At 41.7% G+C, this 24,926-nt stretch overlaps 1 protein-coding gene across 7 annotated transcripts in view; it reads right to left on the reverse strand.

The window, feature by feature from the left end:
- The window catches only part of PEPD (peptidase D), a 191,604-nt gene that overhangs the window by 22,887 nt on the left and 143,791 nt on the right, over positions 1-24,926 (reverse strand). For all 7 annotated transcript variants that reach the window (XM_064671287.1, XM_064671286.1, XM_064671293.1 and 4 more), the window contains one exon: positions 14,658-14,806. In XM_064671287.1, coding sequence (XP_064527357.1) covers positions 14,658-14,806 — 149 coding nt within the window. The remainder of the gene's footprint in view (positions 1-14,657; positions 14,807-24,926) is intronic.

Here is a 24,926-nt window from a genome sequence, read left to right on the forward strand (position 1 = left end):
GATCTAAATGTGAATCTTCAAATATTTCCTACTACCTTTACAATCTTAAAAACATTAACTTTGTGAAGAGAAAGAACTACTTTGCAGTAGTAAGGCAATCAGTTAAAAGTATAAAACAAAATTTACTGAAAACAGGGAGCCATCATAATTCAAGAAAGATCTCTTAGTCCATTTTATACAAAAGTAAATGAATATGTTGTATACACTTAATATAAACAGAAATATATGACTCTTTTAAAAAGTTATTTTTCTTTTTAAAAAGTTATTTTAAATCTAAAATTGTATTAGTTTTATCTGGCAATGGGAATCTTTATAATACAATGGCTTGTGCAAGCCCAGCTGTCTTTGAGATGGACTGGCATGTCTGCACTCAAGTGTCATTTAGTCAACTTTAAGAAGTCCTTAAGTTCTGCTAATCTAATTTTCCTTTGTAGACACTGAACTTCCAATCATTGCAAAACGTGGAGAAAGGAGGAAAAATTTACGACCAGGATTGATAGCTTGATCAAGTTGATAACTGGATTAAGAAGGCCACGAACAGAACTTTGTGGTACTCTCACATGACGTGCAATTCAACAATCTGGACGTGCCACAAGGTCCTGCAGTGAGAGTATGTGAGGCCAGAGACACCTTTGTTGTGCTCAGCTGTCTGTGCACACATCCATGTGTGGAAAGCTTTGGCATGGCCAAGGAAACAATGACGGAAAAGGCTCTGTGTGGGCAGCCAGGGAACAATCTGCCCAACAGACTGCAGACTTGCAGATGTGAAGAAAAACACACCAGCTAAACAATGCTGAATGAACATCATTTTGTACTAAGAATCCTTAACACATGGGGGCTACTTGATGTGCAGGCACTTCAGTTTTTGGATTACTGGTGGTCCGGTGGGGAGCTCTGTGCAAGCTGATGCAGCAGAAGTCAAGTACCATATCAGCATTCTTGTAGGGAGAAAAAGCAGCTAAAAAACAACTAAAAACCACAACAAAACAACTTCCACACAAGTTACTGTAGCATCAGTGATGTGAGTTACTGCAGTAGCTGACTTTTGCAACACCAGCCAGCACTAACCTCCCACCACCAATCACTCACTGGGATGTTTTATTCATATACTATTCAGGACTATTATTTTTAAGCTTTGGTGAAGTTTAGCATAGTTGCAGACATGCTTTCTGTGTAAAAATGTTTATGACAGTTGCGGATGAGCTTTTTGTGTAAAAAGGTTAGTTCCATTATTATCTTTAAGCCAATTTATATATCTTTAAGCCAATTATAGTCCACTGACAGATGAGGTTTAAAAAGCTAGATTGGAGGGTCCTTGGACTTTGACAGCTTATACCAAAAAGAGTCTGTACTTAGGAAAATCTGCTGATGAGGTGTCTGCTCCCTTCTTAATTCTCTGCCAAATGAGATAGTGGGTAATACAGGTCACTGAGCCAGCCAGTGGCTCCCCAGCAAAGCTCAGTTACCACGGCTCACGGGGCTGTGATTAGTTACCTGCCGTGCAGCACATGCTTGGGCAAGAGACCAGGGCAAAAAGCACCTTTTACAGCAACCAAAGCACTTGAGATTCCTTGAGATATATAGTGAATGAACGACACAGCACCGACCAGACAGTGGAGATAATGAAACCTGAAAGATCACGGAAAACATAAAACCACAGAGGTTATTGGTCTTCAGACACCATGCAAGCAGTGTAGCAGAGGTTTGCAGATGTTGAGAAATGGCAAACTTAATGCATTAAATTTGCTGAAAGAGTTTTTTTAGAATTTATTCCCATCAACCCAAATGATATTGATACTCCTAGATACTACTGTGACAGAAAAGAAAAAGATAAAATGAATATTGTTTTACTTCCTAAAAATATTTCCTCTCTAATTGTCTGTTTGCCAAACCCACAAAATTTCAGATAAAACACCACGTTTTAGGAACTCAGAAATATCATATAAGGATCTCTGCAATAATCTGCGACCTCTTTGATCACACTATCAATGAAGAAGATATTTTTTCCCCTCCAACCCCCCAAAAAAGAAAGAAATGCTTCTAGTGAAACCAGAAATCAAAAGCACCCCTATCTTTTAACAAACATACCATAACTTTTTAAGCAGTAGAATTAAAAAGATGAGTTGTTATAACACATCATGCTATAAACTGCTCCTCAGTCCCTGTTAACTTACTGGTATTTTCAATCTAGTGATTATTTTCTGATGTTTTATTAGAAGCCATTTAAGAACATAAAGTAGAAACAGCATACAAAAGTAATTTAAAATTACTGCATGGTATTTAGCCACTTTGGTCAGAAAGTACTATGAAAAGGCCTAACAGGATTTTTTTGGCCACTGCTTAGGGTACTTTGTGGTTGTAATGTGACAATGATTAAACCACAAATGATTTAACAGGGGTTTTTTGTTGTTGTGGGGTGGGGTTTTTTTGCCAGCACAGATGTCACAATCTTACTAAAAAAACGAGTATGGCAAGGTTGTAGTAACTTCTCCCCAAATTGTGCTAAGGTTAAGTTACATTTAATTTCTGAGTGTCCACAGACAAGGGCAAAAGGCCCAATGTCCCCTGGCAGTGCCACTGAAATGCAGACAGAACACACAATCCCAGTCCAGCCAGCAACCCAGTGGAACAGATTAAAATCTGCCAACTGGCAGTGACCATATCAGACATAAAACAATAGGTCTTTAAAAATTCCAATCAAACCCAGTTTAAAAAACAAACCAAAACAACATTTAAATACTAAAAACAATTATTTCTTCCCTCTTCACTTGGGTGCTAGAGAAACATTTGTCGTATTTGTGATTTTCATGCTTTCCTTTTGGCCCACTAAAGGAAATATTCAGTAGTTGCTCAGTCTTTGAGCTTGGTTTCTTGCAGCACCAAGTAAGGCAACTCTGCCATGGAGAAAGAAACCCAAATGCTGTGTTCAAACACTGGCACAGTCTGGGCAACAGTGAAGCAGTTCAAAGCTTCATATGCTGTGTAGATAACTACCTGTAGCCTCCTGGGGTCAGCCTTAGATGGCTGCATGGATGCTTAACTCAGGGACACAATTTTAGACTGTATTTTACAGCTGTAGCATGGCCTCAACTGGCTACCATATGATGAGAAGAGCCTGTTAACTTTCCCATCCCAAAAGGATGGGAATTTGCTGCTGTGCCACACCCACAAATACCCGCAGTTCTGACTGCAGGGATTACCAGACCTGACCCTGCCCTGTGCCTTGAATCCCAGTGCCACAGCTCCAGACCAGGGTGGACTCCTTCAAAAGCCATCCCTCTATTCCTCAGCAAGATGATGGACTCCTGGCAGGAGTGAGAGCTACTGAAGGGAATCAGAGATTACTCCCCATCACCTCTGAAACTTGGACCTCTTTTTCAAAAGGCTGAACAGCACTGTGCTATTCAGCTGTACCATGACATTTCTTTTGCATCAGTCTGATGGAACTTTTCAGCAGTAAATCTATCCTGCCTATTATAAACCCTGCACGAGATGAGCTATCACACATCAGAGGCAACATCAGGATAACAGTGCCACATGGAGACATCAAGAAAAGCAATATGAATAGATGCAGACGTGGAGCAAGAGATTTTTTCCATGTCTGGGTGCAGCACTGGGATTGAGCAGTGCTGGCAGACAATGGGGATTTTACCTATTTGTTCCTTCCAAATAGCTGCATGTTGAAAAGAGGAGGAAAAAGATTGGGGGAATGAGGGAAGTGCTTGGAGGGAGTGATTGCAGTTTGGAAACTTAGCAATCTTTGAAACTCAGAAAAGACTCTGTTTAGATAAGATTCGGGGCAAACACCATAATCTATGTCTAGCAGGTTTGCACTCTGACAGCTACAGCTGATGCAGTGTCAAGATTGAAGGACTTGTGAACTTTGTACTTCAACTCAAATTACAATGTATAACAAGCCCATTTTCTGAACGCTGAGCTGGGGGAAAATCAGTGCATATCAGACCAGATGCAGGTGGCTTATTCCGTCAAAGTCACTGTTAAAAGCAAAATTGTACAATGTTACAATATTACAACCTGTTACAATTAGGAAAAAAGGATTTAAAAAAAAAAACAAAAAAGCCTTAAACCAAATCCCATTCACTACAGAAAGGAAACCTGCAGCTGATTTAGGCTGAGTTCTGTAAAGATGTCTGAGTGCATTTGCCTTGTGCGAGCCGCGCCTCTGAAGAAAAGATCCACAGGTTCAGCCGAGCTGGAGAGCTGCAGGTTTGCCCCTAGACGCTGCTCAGAGATCCAGCCGTGAGAGGGACTTCGGGGCAGAAAGGCCCAACTGTTTCTAAGTGTCTGTTTTTATCCACTTGGCAGTAACTGGGCGCTACTCTGTGCTCCCCGGCGCTGCGGCGGTCACTGTTTGCAGGGGTCGGTCACTGTTTGCAGGGGTCGGTCACTGTTTGCAGGGGTCGGTCACTGTTTGCAGGGGTCGGTCACTGTTTGCAGGGGTTGGCTCCCACGATGTCACCGCAGGGAAGAGCAGCTCCCAGAAGGTTTGCAGTCAGAAATCCTGCATTTCAACAGAGGGTCGGCAGGATCTGCTGAATCTGGCAGAAAATATTGCCTTTTCCTTCACCTCTTGCTTGGGTTGCTGCTGTTCAGGGCACGGTTAGGTTACGTGACCAACCATGAGGGCTCCAGTAATCAATGGCACCATTTCTATTTAGTATCTTGCAAGAATCAAGAATTCCAACTTGATTGTCAGTACCTTCAGCTTTTTTTCCCTAAGCAGTAGCAATGCTTTAAGCATTTATACTGACAAAACCAGAATTAACTTACCACAGAAAGCTATACTACCTTTGCTGGGTCAATCTTGGAGAGCCAGTATTCAAAGGGAAACTTATGAACATCAATGCCAGCAAGAAATACACAATCAACTCCATTCAATAGAAAAGGGAAAGAGCAGACTACAAATAGCTTTTTAAAACATATATTAACAAGATTTACTTTCCAATCTGTCTTTTAACACAATAACACATTCCGAACTCCAAGGGGGGAAAAATAATACTGCAGCATCATTTAGCAAGATTTGTGAATATTAAGTACTGGTTACAACATGCCCTGCAAGCATTTTTCTTCAGAGGAATTGGTATAAAATCTTTAACTTCTGTCATTAATGTTTTATTTCTGAGAATAATTGTTTTGCTTCAAATATTACAGCAGACTAATAATGATCGGCAGTGCTTTGCCTAAAACATGACAATCTGGATGGGAATAATTCATATGGGCATTTTGAAATTATACAAGCTGTAAAAAAGATCATGCTCTCACAACCTTCCCTGTTGTGCTTTTGTCAAAAATTCCAGTTTACAGTCCAGTTTCTTTCTAAAAATTAATCAAAATCAGCTACTGTTTTTATATAGCAAAACAGAGAAGCATGCCCACATGGTGTTCTACTAAGCACAACCCTGGACTACATAAAACAAAACTCAAACGACTTCCATGCAAAAAGCACCGACTGCATGTGAATAAGAACCTCGCTTGTACTTAACTTGAAAGGAATAATTATTAATTACAGCTACAGTTATTTTCTTTAGGTATAATACAATTCAATCCTAGTTGGATACAGTAACAATTACTCTAAAGCCGGATATTCAAAACCAAAAATAAATCTGAATTCTAAGGAAGTTACAGAACTGTCATGGACAAAAAGAAGCAGTAATCTGTGAAGTTGCAAATTTTGAATTTGCATATGTTTGTAAGTCCAACTCTGCTCAACTTAATAACAGAAACAACTGCTGGTAATGTGATCTGCAATGTCAAATAGGTAACCTAGCTATTAGTTTCCAATTAAACAGTTCTTTAACTGAGTTATTCTAATCCTTGATCTTATTACTATCCTACCTGAGTTGAATTCTTCACTATTCTTTCTTAATGAGAGGCATTTTATTAGAACCTAGAAAAGGGAATCATACTGCTACTTGGAATTCAAATCCCAGCACTTTTTGTTGTCTAAAAGAGGTTATTTATGAAACCAGTACTGGGTCACTGAACCTGCCTCCTCTCGACAGTCTCTCTGAAAGAACTGTGCCTCAATCTTTAGGTACCAAAGGAGTACACACCACCCGAAGTTTACATTCTGCTGTTCAAAAATACAGACCATTCACCCTCTAAGGTCCCCAGGCTCACCTCTCTACCTCCATCAGCTTTACTACTTCAATCCTTCAGCATCAGGCAAACAGGGAGGAGGGAAAGCACTGGAAAACAAAGTGGCTGCTTTGTTTTGTCCTTCTGATTCACAGCATTCCTTGGAAGGAAGTATATAGGAAAACTAGCTAAGACAAAAGCAGATAGGAAGCTACACCAAGAAACAAACCCCGAAGAAATCAGGAGAAAAGCACAAAACGTGGACACAGAGTTTCACACAGCAGCTCAACTCTTGTGCAGTTACAGCTGCCCAGACAAAGACCACGTGGGACTAACTTTGTTCTGCATCTTGCACCTACAAATACACAAGGCCTTCTTTGGTCCTCTGCTACCAAGGGGAAACCAGGAGTGGCCAACACTCCAACTCCAGGCAGGACTGCAGCAGTGACCCAAAATAACACACTGAGCCTGGTTTCAAGGTGTGTATGGAGATGACACACCATGGACAAGTCACATTTCATCCTAGACAACTCCCAAGGACTGTTTCTCCTGGTCTTCAGAGGAAGTCCTCAGAGTCAGACCCACAGAAGGGCCTAATGCTCGTCTCTGAATCATTCTGTACCTCAGACTGTTTGGTCCTAAATCATCTGAACATGAGAAAGAAATGACAGAGTGGAAGGGCTGCTCCTAACTTTAGAGCAACACCTTCAGGCACCTCTTCTCAACTGCAAAATCAGGACTTGACCCAGAGAGGCAGGTGGAACAAAGACAGAGGAGGGACCATCAGCTGCAGAGAACTTTCTGAACTTCAAGCCAGACGCTGCTGCCCCGGCTGTTCCAACCACTCCCCTCAGCCTCTTTACCTCAGAACACCTCAGTCCTTTGGGAACTACTTACTTCTTTGCACTTACAGCACTTCTGGTAGGCTCTAAGGATCAGCTGATATCTACATGATTAATAAAAGCATCTTTTACTTGCTTGCCACGTGGGTTTACTTCTTGCTCAAAGATTATATGGCTCAAAGATTATATGGCAATCCTGGCATCAATGGCTGATCTTTGATCCTGGAAGACGGGATTTAAGAGCTTAAAGAACTCATGTCTTTAAGTGAAACTTGATTTCTGGGAAAACTAAAACACGGGCAAGGAATTTTCCAGCCCTAACATGGAGAAACCTCCATCTTGTGTTATCAGAGATGTTGGCCCCGGGATGGAGATTTTCTTCAAGATGTTCCTCTACAGCATTTATCAGAAAAGCAAAGCCTGAAAGCCAGAAGCAAGACAATACTCACTGTCTGGGACAGTAAAATGCAGAATTTGGGGATATTCATATAAGATGAGCTCCAACTTGAAAAAAATGCAGAGATAGAAATTCTATAGGGAGACCCTGTAGTAATGTCAGTGTCATGAGGAGGAAAGCTTTCACACTGCACGTGACCTGACATGGTGAACAACTACTTCTGTGCATATTTGGAACCCTTTTTCATGCTTCATTTTATTGAAACAAACAACCATCAATCAGCAAACATCCCCAGCTGCATAGCTAATGCCTGAATGCAATTTCGATTCAATGGGGACTTTGGATATACAAGCTTTTTAAATCATATAAATGTAGAGATAGGGACTTGAGTGGCTGCCAACCTGGCCTTACTCAACTGTTCCTTGGGAGCAGTTTGCTAGGCAAAGAGAGCTTTTTTGAAACTGGAATTTAGGACAATAGACCTTATGGATCGAGGTGTTTTTGTTCCTTCTTCCTTGCACCCCAAATACTAATGAGTATAACTTAAGAGGTTGAAAGAAGGTTTTTTTCTGTTAGTTTGTTAAACACAAACAAGTTTTGCACTAGTACCAGGAATGCTAAGCACAACAAGCTCCCTTCCTTCCCCTTCTCCTGTGATTTTCCATTACTCTACAGAGAAGACACAGAGCAATGCTTGGAGGTCCCAGTATGCAATTGCAAAGGGATGAAAATGGAAAGTATGTGATTGCTCTAATATTTAGCTCGTTAATCTTTAAGACTCTGTTTATGCTCTAGTGCATTAATCCAAAAAAGTTTTAATTGCAAAGCTGAAAGACAAGCATACTTCCATTTTAGTTCTTCTCCACACAGTAGCACTTTCATATATTTGAAAAACTTCAATGTTTCTATAAATAGAAACCATATATAGAAACTTTTTATATGTAGCAACCATACTGTCCTCATCAGCTAGGAAGTAAATTTAAAGAACTCCAATTATTAATATTCTCTAAATGCTTAAGATAATAACCCAAATAATAAATAGCAGCAGTCACTCGAGAGGCTGTACATGGTATAAATACAGTCATTTGCTAAAGGATAAAGGAGAAGCTACTCCTCAGAAACTTCCCTAACACGACTGGACTCTTATGTATCCCTGACAGTAAAGTATGAGCTTGAGAACACAGCCATGCCCAGAGCTGGGCTAAGTGGGAATGCACTTCACACACAGACACTCAGGCACTGATCATCAGCAGCATCTCCTCTGCTGGTATCACTGGCATTTCCATGTGCATGTTTCAGAACATAGTGTGGAGTCATTTAGGTTAGGAGGGATGCCAGAAGGTACCAAATCCTGGCTCAGAGTAGGGATAACTTGAAAGCTAAGATCATGTTTCTTCAACAACTTGTTTTCTAGAAATTTTAGAGAGGGGCTTACAGCAAAACAAATTATTTTACACCTTTCTTCAAACGGATTTATATTAATGCCAAAGAGCAAACAATGCTGGTCTCCCAGGTGTAACTAGTGACAAATGATGGATTACAAAGCTAATACATTGACATTGGATCTAACTTTTGCAGCGGAGATAAAGAACGGACTGAGAGAGATTTGGGAACCATGCACATGTGGCCTTTCTAATCCTGCAGATCTTTCCACTATCAACAGACATGTCCAACTTGCTCACAGAAGGTTCTAATCTAGCCCTGCACTTCAGACTTTCAAATACTACCATGCAGCACTACAGGCTGGGCACAGAGTGGCTGAGAGCAGCCAGGTAGGAAGGGAGCTGGGAGTTTGGATTGACAGGAAGCTGAACAGGAGCCAGAGTGCGCCCAGGTGGCCAAGAAGGCCAATGGATCCTGACCTGGATCAGGAACAGTGTGGCAGCAGGAGCAGGGAAGTGATTCTGCCCCTATGAAGCCACCCCTGGAGTGCTGTGTCCAGCTCTGGGCCCTCAGCTCAGGAAGGCCCTGGAGGGGCTGGAGCAGGTTCAGAGAAGGGCAACAAGGCTGGGGAAGGGAGTGGAGCTCAAGTGCTGTGAGGAGAGGCTGAGGGAGCTGGGGGTGTTGAGCCTGGAGAAGAGGAGGCTCAGGGGAGACCTCCTCACTCTCTGCAACTCCCTGACAGGAGGGGGGAGCCAGGTGGGGGTCGGGCTCTGCTCCCAGGAACCAGCAGTAGGACAAGAGGGCTGGGTCTTCAGCTGTGCCAGGGGAGGGTTAGGTTGGATATTAGGAAGAAATTTTTTCCAGAGAGAGTGCTCAGCCATTGGAATGGGCTGCCCAGGGAGGGGTGGAGTCACCATCCCTGGAGGTGTTTAAGATGAGACTGGATGTGGCATCAGTGCCATGGGCTGGGAACCACAGCGGGGTTGGATCAAGGGTTGGACTCGATGACTTCAGAGGTCTTTTCCAACCCAGTTGATTCTATGATTCTGTGATTCTATGACAGCTGTCCAGGGGATGTGCTACAGACATCAGAGCTGAGACCTCACACCCTGCCCTTAACCACTGCACTCTGCAGCCTTATTCCTACTGAGGGTGTGCTACACAATACTTTTTTTCCACCACAGTTTGCCTTTTTTAAGCCTGGGCAATTAGAGGGGTTGGGGGGAGCTACACTAAAAGCAGTATTTTTATGGCTATAGCATTGAAGACTCCAGAGTTGAGCAATATCAACTGACACTGTCTGGGTGAGCTTTGCTTGGACCCTCAGTGCTGACGTGTTACAGTCCAGTCCTTCAGTTACACGACCATCTACTCCTTTAGATAGGACTTCAGTAGTAACAAGGCCTTTTTGATGATGCTGCCTTTTCCAGTCCTCCAATAAAACCTTTAACATGTTTTAGAGACTTTCAGTGCCACCCACCAGAGAACAGACCCAGTGCTACGTTTTGTAATGCAGGCAGCTGGCTAAAGGACAGAAGACCTGATGCAAGCAAAACTGCAACATCCATTCATGCATTACTACAGACAGGAGAATTCACAGGGAGGAGAGCCTCAGAAGTACTTCAGCCCGGTGGAAAAGCTTTCACCAGATCAACCAAAGCTTCCTACCAACCACAACATGCAAATCCACAAGAAGCCCTAAATGATTTACTTCTAGGGTTCCCTTATTTGCAAGGCAAGCACAGCTCCTGCTAAACCACTGAAGATATCTGTTCCTTATATAACTCCTCTCCCATCTGTTGCAAAAGCTGAAAACATGCAGGAAAAGAAACAAGAGACTTCACAAGCAGGCAAGCATGGCAAATTCACCAAACGTTGCCTCTGGGAATTAGCAACCATTCTTGCATCAGACTCAGATTGCCAGCAGGATGCTAAGCAACTTGCTTCAAACACAGAGGTTTTTTTTATTTTTATTTATTTATTTTTCATTTGTTCATTAATCATTTTCTTTCATTTGACCAAAGTTTGGCTTGACAATCTGGAGTGTGATTTGCAGAAAGGCTGGGCACTCAACAGCTGTAACAGAGGTCAAAACAGCTGGGGTTTGAGCAAGAGCAGGGTTCAACTCCCTTAAAAAAGATCTCGAGTCTGATGAGTTTCAATCTTGGCATCCCAAATGAGTCAATAGTTTTTCCACCAGCTTCTCTAGCCTGCCAGCCCAGGCTTGCAGAAGGGGGACTGCTGAACACTTCCACATCACTGAGATGCAGTGCAAGCAAACTTCCTGCATGCCCAGCACCTGGGTACTGCCATGATGAGCGCTCTGAGAAAAACCAGTGAGGATGTAGGTAATTTTAGATTCAGAGCAGGCTTTGAACAGTAGGCAATAAACAGCTCCAGGCCAGACATGGAACAAAAGGTTAAACTGAATTCCTGTTTAGCTGCTCATTAGCTCAGCCCTTACTGTTATATGCATCGTGTGAAGACAGCAGAGACAGAAACAATGAATATATCTACAGGAACATTTTCATTCCAATCATCCTTGGAGGTGAAAGCTCTTGGCTGTCCCCACTTACTGTGTTTTTGTTTACTCAGTGGAGTTTTGAAGCATGAATTGAATTCATTTCAGATGAAAGCAAAGTGGAAGATGTGCTCCAGGACTGCATCTAATGTTCCTCAACCAATCTGGCAAATTTAATGAGATTAAAAAACAATGCAGAAGTGAGGCAAATTAGGACACTAACTTCTGGAATACTCTGTGATACTTGGCTTTACAATGTCACTCTTTTTTAACAACTCTTTTTACGTAGAATATATCTGTAAAGCAAATTGTTTCACAAATCACAGCTCTGAGAAAGAAGCAGACGATGCCTCAGCCACGAAGGACATGGAAGTGTCAATATTCTGCACATCTGTCCCTGTATTTTAGTTCTGTGGAAGGGGAAATTTAACGCAGATGGACTTGACACAATTAAGAATATCCCCCAAGTAGAAACGCAACATTCCTCTCTGACATCTTGGATCATGAGCCTGACTTTGTAGGAAAGAGAGAATCACCCCACTGCCACACAAGCACACCTTTTTGACTTTTGCTTCAGTGACAAGCCTCTCAACCTTCATATGGGCTCCATGTTCCGTGGTTTCAAAACTGCTGCTTATGCAAGACTGAGTATGTCTCTCTCCCCTTTTATTTTAAACAGATTTGATTTGTGGCAGGAGTTGTGACGACTGCACTGAACTTGGGCTATAATCCCGCAGAGAGTGTTTCTTAACTTTCAGAATATATTATTTGGCTTGCAGAAGGAATTCTGTTCTTGCAGTTGGAAGGTAGGGTAACCCATATATATGATTAGAGCTGTTTGCACATTTGGACCACGCACAGGATGTAGTCAGATTAATGCTTTTCTACAGTGAAATACAATGTTTTGGAGTATTTTTAAAATTATGACAACTGTTTGTATATAAAAGTATAAACAAAATGTATTAGGAGGTCTATTATCTCTCAGAAAGTAACTTTACTTGAGAGTTAATTAGGTTCATATGAGAGGCAAACTGAAAAAATAAATGCAAATCTTTGAACCACACACATCTATACAGAACGTTTAAGGTTGCTAGCAGTTGTGTGTCCTTCCATAAACACAGTTATGCAACCCAGTATTTGGTTAGTGACTCCCCCTAAAGTACTTGCTCCCTATCTTGCAGTGAGAAAGACCCCAGGAATCATTAACATCCTGAAGACAAGAAGGAGATGTCTCTGTGACCCTTTGCCACAAGGCACAAATAAGGCCCCAGTTCTGCAGCTGGGGAGAACCCCCATTTCCTACAGCTGCTGCCCGTGCTGTGTGCACTCCCTCTGCCCAGCCTGCCCCACGAGTGGCTCCTGCCACGGGCCCACAGCCACTCGGCTGCCTCTGACCCTGGGAACCCTGGGAAAGGAAGACAAACAAAAACAACAGCAAAATTAACAAGGGCTCCATAATTCAGAAAATCTGACTGAAACATGATGGGGCTGGCTTTTAAATTTAGTGCCTCTAATCCTGCAAGCTCCTTTTTCAGAGACCTAAAGTATTACAGAGAGAAGAGGTGAATTCATATCATCAATTCCTGCTCCCTCTGTGATACTCCCAGGAGTAGATTCTAGTGCTTTAGTCAATGAGTTAACAAGCTGGTTAGTTCAAGGAGGAGAAGGAGGCTCTGCCTCTCCCACTGAAATGTCTCCCTGTGGGCAGCAGTGACAATGCAGTCAGTTTGCATCCTCCCCTTCCAGGGGGCTTCCTCAGCAGCCTGACAAGTATGTAACACTAACCATGCTATAAAGGCCACAGTTTCCATCTCTTCTTTTTCAGAATACCAGTCTTCCAGGAGATCCTAAAAAGGACCTAAAAAGCAGACTTTTCCAGATAGCGACATTTTTTGCACATTGGGAGGACTCTTAACTGGATCTGTAATTCAAGACTGCAAATGGTCCAGGTTGCATTTCACTGCTCTGAGGAACAGCAGGAAAGAAACCAATGAACCAGTCTACAGAACATTTTCTGTAGATAGAAAATTCATGATTACCAGTCTCATGAACAGTGTAAATGCATATTTGCACCATTCTTCCAAACAGGAAAGGCAACTAAAGCACAGTGAGAAAATTCAGTCCCATCTTCTGCCAGATGTTAAGAATGATTTCTCTGCCTGTGAATCTCAAGCTCCCAAAGCCAGTAAAAGATCGTCGCAGCTACCTTTCAGAAATACTCAACTTACTATGTCCTTATTTTCTGACACTGTAAATAAAGTGTTCAGCAAACTGAGGAATTCTCTACACCATCCTGAGCACAACATCGTATTAGCTCTCAAGTTCTGAAGACAGTCTGCAACTTATTAGCATGAAATACTGCCAAAAATGTTACATGAAAATAAAGGTGGCACTGAAATGCAAAGCAAACTATGAAGAGGAATAGGGACAAGATTCTTCAGAGGAGACACAGCAGATGATGGAGAACGCACGTTGTTATTAAAAAGCAAAATATCTAGTCTCATTTTGCAGATAAGCATCAAGTGTTATTTCTCCCTTCCAAGCTACTCAAATAAACAGTGCTGCTGCCAGCTTGTATAACAGGAAAACTGCATCTGTTCTGACTGGCAATCCAGAGAGCCCCTGCACTCAAGGCCTGATGAGTGAACGGCAAATTTAAAGGGTAAGTGTGCTTTGTGCATTGAGTACATTCCTCTCAAAGCTGTTCCATTACTAATACTGAGAAATGCTCAAGTACCTTCACCATGACACACACAAAATCTCAGCAGCAGTTAGCTCTAAAACATTTATTTGCTGCCCCAAAAGCAGAATCAGAGAAAAATAAGATTTTCATTAAGCCACACAGTTGTTTCAATTATGAAAAGGTATATTTGATTAATTAGCTTGCCTGCAATTTAAAGGCACACAGTGAAGTACCCAATAGCCAGAGCTTTTGAAAGGGTTTTAAGGCTAATTATGCTTCCCAAAGATGCACACTCTGTCCTCTTTTTCAACAGAAGATTTCTACTGTGCTTACACATAAAATACAGAAAATGCTTGAAACAAACTGAAGAACAGCACATGTGTTCACCCAAACTCTCACTTCAGTGTTTGGCATAAGCTTCCCAAAAAGATGGCAGTATAAAGACACAACCAAGTAATTAATAACTGTCACCCCTAGATTAAAGGAATTAAAACCCCACAAAACTAAGATTAAAATATCCTGTTAATAACTGGTTTTGTGTTATACTTTTAAAAGTTTGTGGAGAGTGTTCTGTGTCCTACCTCTATACATCAGGAACTGCCTAGACACAGAAATTAACTTTATCATCTTGTTCCTTTCCAGCACTTTCTGAATTGCAAACATAATTGACCTGACAGCCTGAGTGCTGCCATGAAGCTTTTCAATTCCTGCTGACATGTGCTGATCTTTTACCTGGTTTGACTGCCTTCATCACAGCCCTGGATGACTTCAGCACTGCCTCGTAGACAGCCCTCTGGTCAGCAGTGAACTTCCCGCTGGCAGGGAAGGTGCAGGTGATGTCAGAGCCATAGCAGTAATACTCCCCTCCCATATCAAACAGGCTGAAAAGGAAACAGAGGAGGAAGAAATGAAAATTGAGCTCCGAAGAAATAGTAGAACATATAATAGTAGACCTTTCTCTTGCTCTGCACTTAAGAGTCATGTGCATTTTGGTAGTTTGCCACATAATCACCAACTGAACGCTGTTCCTCAGTAAAATGAGACAAGAGTCCCTTGGAATCTCCCAGCAGAAGGGTATCTGCATCCCATATGGCATAAATAGCCCTTAAGGGCTGTGCTGGTCCTGGATGGAAATGCTGAGAGAACACAGGAAGGAAGATAAAAAGTACATGAGGAATCCACTTCAACCTCTTCAGTTCCAGTTTCTAGGACCTTTTCTCAGAAAAAAAAAAAGTCCTTTTTTTTCTTTCCTGAGAAATGCTAGCACATAAAGCACCCAACATCCAAAACAGAATCCCACTTAACAGAGAAATGTCAATTAAATTATGGCCTTTCGTATCTAAGTGTCAAAACACATCTGATGGTTTGAATACAATGTCCCCATTAAAGGTTGACTGCCACTGCTCACAATGTAAACTTTCCATTAAGACAAACTTGCCTACCAAGAATTAAAGGAACAAGCATTATGGAAAGATCCAACAAGAAAAGTACATGTAGTACAGTTTTCTGCATCAGAGGCAGAAGAAAAAATATTATTAGGTACCTTTTCTTATGGGGACAAAACCCCTGCCTTACCCCTTGAGAAGCATAATTATTCTATACATGAATCAATGATTCACCACAGATTGCTCAGCTGCCAGAAATCAATCTACAGGAATAGCCAGTGGGACTCTACAGCCCTGTGAGGGCCATGTTAGATATTTGTAAGTCTTCTCCAGCCTACCTGATAAGGCATTGCACTGGTTTCAGCAGGCTCAGAAATCAGCAAATAACCAAATAACCATTTGGACCAGACAATACTTGAGCAAATAATCCCCTTAGTTCATCATATATTGGTTACAAGAAAGCACATTTTACATCTAAGACTTTGGTCTTGACACACACTGTTTGTGTGACCTCCTGATTTCTAAGGTAACGAGTCAGAGTTGAAATCTGCTAATTTAAGTCTTCTTCCAACCAGCCCAAACAACTATATGAGAGGTGAACCATCATAAGAAATATGATTTTCCTTCACTGTGTTTGAAAACCTCGGAGTTTTCTTCCTCTTGCTGCTTTTTCACAGCAGGGTCAGTCAGACAACACAAGCAGAAGGCAGGGCCACTCCACTGGGGGACCCTCTCTGCCACTGAATCCTAGTTACAGCAGTAATTAGGAAAACTCTGCAGAGCAGCTCCGTCCCCAGCCAGCAAATGTGACAGGGTAAGGATAAATATAAGCTACCACAGAAAGTGCTACAGCTGTTCACTGTTTCCAACATACCTGCTGCTGAAAGCAATGGGCACTGAGTAAACAAAGGCAACCAGGATAAAGCTAAAGAATATTTCAGCAGACTCTTCTTGCTGCATTGCATACACAGACACACACTGAGGAAGATTTACTCCAGGAAATTTTAAAATCCACCCAACAATTTCCTCCATGAACAAACCCTTGCACTGGGTGCAAGCCCTGCTGCAGTCACCGCCAGCCTCCCCAAACTGGGCAAGGTTCACCTGCAGAGAGACTTGCAGGACTGGAACTTCAGGAACAAACCCAGTGGTTACAGATGCAGAGCTGCACCAGGCTTAAAGCTACAGGAGCAAACTCCTCAGGAGAGTGCTACAGAGAGACCTGCAAAGTTAGATACGTACACACCGAGCTGATACAAACACTACATATGTTCAATTCAACACGAAACACGGAATGTTAGAACAGAAAGTTGTGAATTGAAAAAAGGTACACAACAGGCAGAAAATGTCAGATGCACAGGGTGAAAAAAATACCCTCAGACAGCAGCATAGCAACTGTAAACCAGCCTAGCCAAACCTCAAAATCAGAAACCCCACCAACACTGCCTAAGGTTTGATTTTATGGTTAGACTCGCTTCTAAAAATAACTAAAGGTACTCACAGAAAATCTATGGATACAGAAAACTAGTTGCAGCAACTAAAAGTCATGCCTACATGCTGCAATGTGCCAACAAGATGCAGATGTCAGATCGGTCCTAAATTTTTTAACCCATCCCGAATGGACCCATTCAAAATCACAAATCAAGCTGCATGGTGCTTTGTGGGATCTGCAGCAGTTCTGTGGCCCAACTCCTTTGCATTTACAAGTGTAAATGTCCAGTCAGCATGGTGACAGTAAAGCTGGGACCAACAACTTCCAAACTCCCTGTCCATGCCTACTGGAAGTTGCTATGCTTTGTATATTTTCCCTGGAAAACAGTTATTCCGAACTTACCAGAGGCAAAACTTTAGTGATGTCTTTAATCTTACAATTATCATCATTTTCTCAAACCCATTCATCACTCGGTGGCTGTTAAATAGCTTTTCAAGTTACTGGAGCACTGAGTAATGGAAAAAAAAGAAATCACAAAGCTGATGTACACCAAAACAAGGCTCACAACCTAGGAAGCACCATTTGTTCAGGTTTCTTGGCTTCCAGACAAGAGGAGACATGAGGGAAGATGATCTTTCAAATTCCACCACAGAGGACAACACACCATCGAGCCTGAACGCTTCAGTGAGAAAGCATCCAAACCAAATGGGACATTTGGGAGATATTTTGGCTCTTACAGGGAATTCTCTTCCATTTAACTTCAGTTGGGAACATATCCATTAGTTAAAATGTTGCCCAAGACATGGAAATAGCCCAAATATTGTAGTTATCCTGAGAAAATAATGGGAGCCTGAGAAGATCACAGTTTTGTATATTTGCCTGCCAGGCAAAGTAAGTGGTGAAGCACATTTAAGTCAAATAAAATGTATGACAGCTACTATCTTCTCCCGTTGACTAACTGGAAAAAAATTCTAAAAGCAGGTTCCTTAGAAAAAAAAACATTTATTTTACCCTGAAATTAGATGGTTAACTGCTAGTGAAAAAGATATTATTAGTGTATTCTAGTATGTTCTCAACTGCATGTACAAAATTACCTGCCTGATAGTGCAGTCTTAAAAGGGTCATGTACAGAAACCATTACTTAATGTTATTTGGACTGTTATCAATGTAGCAGCAATATAAACAAATTAAAACACAAAAAGGAAAATAGGCCTTCTATGCATCTTGGTCTATGGCTTACGTTTTAAGAACTGCGTAAGACAGAATAACATATGTAATAATACAATATTCTCCAAACTCTATCATATTTCCCTTTCAGATATATTAAGTGCTAGCAGACTGTATATGTTGTCTATTACAAAACTTAGTTTTGAATTCAGTTTTCTGCTGAATGATGAGAAGTTTCATTCCAGAACAACCCTTTCCTCATTTTTCAGCACATGATGAGTCTGAGGCTGTCGGGTTTCTGAGGCATTTGAAAGGGATGGTGGCTGGAGAAGGAGTTTTGCTGACCAAAGAGAGGTGCTTGGTTGTATGGCAAACTCCTCACTGATTTAGCTTGAGGCTGAGGAAGTCAGCTCAGTTTCTTTTTAAATCTTCTGAGAGAGAAGTTAATCTTGCTTCGCATTATTTTGTGGGGAGCAAAAGCAACGAAAACCTACCTGCCTTCATTTCAGGGTGAGAAGTGCACGATGTGTAAAGCAGAGTTAACAGTCAGAAGACCTGGGCACCCTCTAAAAAATTCCTTGTTACTGTTTCCTTTTATTTCCTAGAACTACTAAGAAGCTACATCACGAGTAAAAGACGCATAGCAAAAATAGCCCAAACTTCTTCTTGGAAGCAGGGGCATGACTCTCCTGGTGGAGGCGTCAGTTCTACGTATTCATATAATCTTTCCTCCCAAACATATTGCAAAACACTGTAAACATTACTAACTAAAATTGAACAATGCAAAGCATAAGCAAAATCAGATAACCTGTCAGCTGCCCTACTGACAGAATGCCTTTCTTACCCACCAGTAATACAACATTAGCCAAGAGCATCGAGAAACAGGTTGCCTTCTGCCTCTCTTTTATAAGTCACCTTCAAAAATGACTAAGGGCATTTAATTCCTTTCACAGGGAAAAACCTGAAACCACAACTTTATATAACTTTGTACATAAAACAGTATCATAGTCAAAAAGAAGGAGGAATGTGTGACATGCCACAGCCTTGCAGAAAGGCTTGGCTGGATGTGCCCCTCCTCACAGGAGCTCCTCAACCCTTCCACGTACAACTGCACTGGGGTTCTGCTCCCTGTGCAGGAGCCCAGGAGGGCGGTTTGGAAGAAATATTTCAAGTCCTGTCAATTTTAAAGTGAATACAGGCTTGTAAGTCAGTACTGGAACTGAAACACTACACAACAGGATGCACGGAAAGCTCCTTTCCCCTCCTGTCCCTCTGAAACAGAACGGATGAGTAAGTCATGGCTGCGTTACTTTCACAGAATATTGGCACCACAAAACGCAAATTTATAGTTACATTTTTGGCTTTCAAGCCAAGAAAAATAAAATGTATTTTGATATCGATTTTAGCTTTCTTAACCTCTGACTGTGAAGCATCATGAAACACTTTGCTAACTCTTTAGATCTGAACACTGTGGAATATAAAAAGTCAGGGTTCTTTTCTTCATAAAGTCACTGTATACCATTTTTAAAAAATAAAGCATCATCTTCCTCTAAGCATGTGTTTTACTTTTATAGGCTTGCTGACACTTTTATTGTCAAATAATTTGAAACTGCCAGGCAATGAAGCAAATTATGGCCAATATCACAATGGGAAGCAATACTTTATTTGGGATATCTGAGCCATGTGTATGAATTGTTATGATCCAACCACCAACCCAACCCAAAGACAAGCTCTCGCAGGCATTTTTTGGGAAGCCTACAGCTACTCCCACGAACATAAACCTGTCACTCTCCTGCTCTACAGATCTGCCTGGTCTGTACATCACAACTGGATCTCCTCACCATAGTTATAAGATAGTTATTCCTCTGCATTGTTAATGTGGCAGAAACCCAGGTGGGTCTCCTCCTGGTGCAAGGCACTCTGGCACTGGCACTGAGCATCACCCCCACACCCTTCCCCCCCAGCTCCTGTTCTCAGGACTAAATCTTCCCTTCCCTTGGGTGGGTTTGCAAGACTAGCAATGAGAAAACTGATATTGCTGTATCTTTCTGTGCCCTCCTCGCACCTCAGGGTAAACAGGTGTGAACACTGGTGCACTTTACTCAGCCACATTTACTGAGGTTTTAGGGGTTTGAGCCATTATTAACCAACATGCCTACGAGCAGCCACGCAGATGAACTGGTGCCAGCCCAGTCCTAGGACAGCAGGAATAAAGGTAGATACAACATTTTCCTCCTCTTCTTGCAGTAAAAGCAAGTCATCCCCAGCTGGAGGTTTATTCTGTGTGATCTCAGCATCCCCTGCTCCGAGTTCACAGAGAGCGCTCTGTGCTTTACACTTCACGCAGCAATTAAATCCTCACGTACCAACAAAACCCAACCACTTGTTTGGTTAAACACTTCTAAGGCAATTTCAAGCTTAAGGGAACTAGGTATCAGCATTTCTATGAGATACATTCTGGAAACACGCCAAGTGATTTGGAAATAGGGTGGTTTAATAGCACACCACAAGAATGAGTTATTGTAAGTGATATCACAAGGAAGAAAATGGAGAGTTCAGTGACACACACTTTTTCATACACTTGCATCCTGACTAGCCAAGTGATATCAATTAAAAAAGCAACACTGAGTAAGATAACGTTGCAAACTCCACCAGAGAATTGGGACAGTACACAGTCCCACCATGCTCAGGAAGGTTTTTTTAAGAGAAGCCCTGCTGTGACCAGCTTCCATCTGACAGGGCAGACAGGGAACTTGTACTGGCTGTCCTGAAGCCAGGCTTGGCTCACTGATTTAATGCCAGCTTTTTGCCATCAGCAACCCTTGGGGTCAAGAATAACCTAAAAAAAAATGCAAGAGAATATTTTTTGTGTAGGAAATGGGATTCTGGGTATTCACAAGAAATCTTCAAGTTTTTTGTTTAAGCCTCCTGTTCAAAAGAAGAGCCTGTAGCCACACAGGTAATGCAGTTACAGAGATACAAAATGACTACAAGACTACTCTCCATCTAACTTTGACTTATATAACCACGTGGCCCCACATTTGGGGTTTGTCCTCAACCATGTCTTTTCATCTTGTCTACCTTCTCCATGACTTTCCCATCTTTGCTCCTCTTATAGCACTGTCTCACCTCAGGCTTTCCCAAACTATTTCAAAGGTAATGGGAGGCTTGTCTCAAACTTTTCTCGCAAAACATGACAAGATATGCCACTAAGCTTTGCTCAGATAGAAAGAGGGTGACAGAAATAAATAAATCTGCCTACACTGAATTTTGAAGGAGAGAGGACTGCTCACCTGTATCTCTACAATTCCAACTACTGAGACTTCAGTGGCTGTAACAAGAATACACAAAAGTTTGAGCTAGCTGGATTAAAAAGGAAAAAAAAAAAAAAGGAAAGAAAGCAACCAAACAAAAAAGCTTCACCAGGTGTCTGTGCCCTGCACTGCCCAGGGTTTCCTCTCACTGCCACAGACACAGAGACACTGCTCACAGAAGCAGCGTGGCAGTGGGAGCTGTGCCTCTGCTCTGCTGCTCCAGCAGTGTGCGGGGTGTCCTCCCTCACAAGGATTTGTGCCAAGCAGAAGACCTTCAGATCCATTTCTGCCACAGGATGTGAAATCTCAACCTCACCAAATCCACCAACCGAGCTGCCCGTAAGAGCTGGTTCAGTGAACACCCACGTCTTCTGCAAGATTTTATGTGCTATTTTCATACACAGCTTAAGGAGGAGTCCCTTGCTTACAGCATTTATCTCTGGAAGAAATCTATGACAAGATCCTTAAGCTTCTGCACTAAATAAACCAATTTCCATGATCAAATATAAGCTGTCCTCCACCCCCCTGCAGTTTGCATTAATGCCCTCTTAAAAATGTTGTCTGCCCAGAGCAAAGAGCCAAAAAACCTCTGATTGGCTTGTTCACAGCTAAATTCACCCCCAAGTGCCATCTACCCAGTGCTTCTGCTGAGCAGAGGGATGTCTCTGACACAGAGGGGCTGCACACAAATAAAGACCTGGGAACACCAAGCCAGTACTCCTGGGTTGGGAGAAGGAGGTGGCAGCAACGGGGGCTCCACAAGATGCAGAAGGCAAAGTGTCAGAAGTGCCTATGGAACACCTCTGCCAGACCCTCACTGACAGGGCACCAGAGACCAAGAACGGGCTCAGGTGAGGTTCTGACAAAAGGGTTACGTGTTTGACTTATCTTTTTGCTGAATGGATCACTTTTTTTTCTGTCTGTACTATCCTAATTATTATCCATATTTAATAAGCAACAGTACTCTTCTTAACAGAGACAATTCTTTGTTGAAAAGTCAACAGAGATGGCAGCAAACCCCAGGTTTTGGCCAGTTTCCATCCAGTTGGAGCCTCCCCATCAGAAAGGCAGTATCTGGGGCATTCATGGCTGCAGCTGACTCTCAAACAAGGAACAAGGATGTCAGAGCTGCAGGGAACAGAAGGGAGCATGCAAGGAGAAACCTGTATCAGCAGCTGAGTACTTCCCAATCAAAGTGACAACAGCAAACCTCGTCAGCTCCTCACCAGAATGTGTGATGCCAGCAGAGGGTAAGAACAACACAGCTACATCAGCAAGTTATGAAAATTTTGCAGCTAACTAAGCCAGTCCATTTCTAGATGTCTGCTGAGAAGTGGAAGGTACCTACTGAAAGTGAATTGTAAAAGTTTGCTACTTCTAATACAGGCCACCACTCTTGGGTGCTGACACTTGGAACTACGAGCCTCAGCTGTCAGCAGTTGTTTTTGGACACTCTGACCTGTGTTGCCTTGACAAACAACAATCAGAGATCACAGGAGCACGTGAAGTGTCAGACCTTACTGTAAATACTGTCAAGTTTTCTCACGTGTGCACACTCACAGACGTCTGTGTAAATAAAAGCCTAACACTTCCAATTTCTCTCCATGATGGGAACTGAGCCACTGTCCAATGCAACAGGTTCATTTAGTTTTTTTAGACAGCCTATGGTTTTTCTGGTGACTGTTCAAGCAACCTCAAATTGTCAGTTCTCAAATGGAATCCACCAGACAGGAGTTTCCGAATGCTCTACAGAAGTTGACAACTGAATGAAAAACCCCTGACAAGACAGTTGCTGGCCTTTCCATGGACATGTTCAAATGCCCAAGCCAAGTGCACAGGAATCAGAAACACTCTTGCCTTAAAGACCTAAACCCTCAGCCCAGATGTGGAGCAGAGGGACTCCTCCTGAGGCCCCAGCTCAGCCAGACTGTGCCTCTCCCGGGGGTAACAAGTGGTTCTCTGAACAGACACAAGAAAAGACCCAGCACTGCCCCAAACACAAGGACTGGGAGTTATTTCTAGTTCAGGGGAGAGACACAAAGTGTTGTGGACTAACTGTACCTTCCCTCTGAGCCATGCAGTGGTTTAAAAGCCAGGCAGCTCCCTCTAAAATTGTATTCTAACCTCTACAACTGAGTTCCCACACCAGTGAGAAAGATTTTGCTACTGAAGTCCGTCCAAGACAAGCAACATCCGTCCAGAGTACTTCTGTCATACGTGACGTGTGTTTGTATTAAGGACCACCACAAAAAGTGGATTACACTAAATGGCATTTATAAATGACCAACATCGAATTATCAAGAATTAAAAAAAGAGACTAAGCTTTATTCTGCTTGTTTTCTTTGAAGAGATGAACACTCTGGTCAAACTGATCCAACAGCAGCCAGGTTTTTTCAGACTACACTGGGAATGCTAAGCTAAAACTATGACAGATAGAACTCCCAGGTGACAATTAAAAAGACATTTCACATACACTACAGACAGCACAAAATTAAGAGGCAGACTATAACACAGCACTTAAAGGAAAGTTAAAATTTGTTACAGCAAACACACTATTAATACTTGGTGACCTCTGCTTTAGTTAAAAGGCTTATACATTTCTGACAGCAGGCAACCTCATAGCCTGAATTAACCAGTACTAACAGAACACATTCAATTAGAGCAAAATTATTGTTAATTCTAGGAAATACATTTCTCTATTTTTAATCAAATTCAATTTTTCTAGATTAGCATAAAATTAATATAGTCTATAGCTACAACAAAATGAAAAATACCTACACTTGATGAAAATAGTAAATATTAATCAAACCAGAGGAATCAAGCCAAAGGAATTATTTAAGAAATGGATAGCCAGTTGATTTTGCAATCAACCAGTAAGTAGTAGCAATGTACTTTGTATTATTATTAGAAACAAAACCATTACTAACAACAAGTTGTTTCAAAACTGCAGACTGAAAAGTTAAAGCTAACCATAATTTTTGCATATTATTACAGCACTGAACTTTAAAATGCATCAAAATGCACAAGGCCAAATGAAAATACTAGGCTCACCCTTAAAATAGTTGAGCATTTACATCTGACACATTAACATCCTGAGATCTTAAAAGCAGTGCTTTCAAGAAGTAATAAATACAGTATTTTCCACTTGGGGTAGAAAAGGGAGGACTTCTATTATCTGATGGAAAAAGATTGGTGAGTTCCTGCTTTTCAAATGCAACATTGCCCCCACCTGGACAAAAGAATTTCAGTTACAGGTTGGCATTAGTACCGTAAAACTCGATAAAACATAGGGAGAGTTCCAAAAAAGGAGTTTGGAAAAGAGGCACAGCAAACTTCCATCATCTTTTGTAATAAGATTTTGTAATAATTTTCAAGCTCACCTAAGTATTTTAGTTGACTTATTGAAAATCTTTCAATATTTTCCTGAAATAAAAGATAGCCACTCAGTAATCACAGAAAGTCCTTTCATATTATACACTTACTTTTTCCTGCAAAAAGAAGAGAATAGTGCATTTTCTACAAATAACACCGTATAATATTAAGATAAACATGGTGATATAGTTTCAATCAATATGTATCCTGCAGGTACATGGGGTGTGTGTATACATTAAAGATAAATACAGATTATACAGAAAGTGACAAATCTTTTGATTATACAAAACTGTGTATTATGCTTTGAGATCAAAGAAGTAAAATTAGCAAA

Source organism: Pseudopipra pipra, chromosome 14 (genome assembly GCF_036250125.1).
Source record: "Pseudopipra pipra isolate bDixPip1 chromosome 14, bDixPip1.hap1, whole genome shotgun sequence".
Classification (NCBI taxonomy): Eukaryota; Metazoa; Chordata; class Aves; order Passeriformes; family Pipridae; genus Pseudopipra; species Pseudopipra pipra.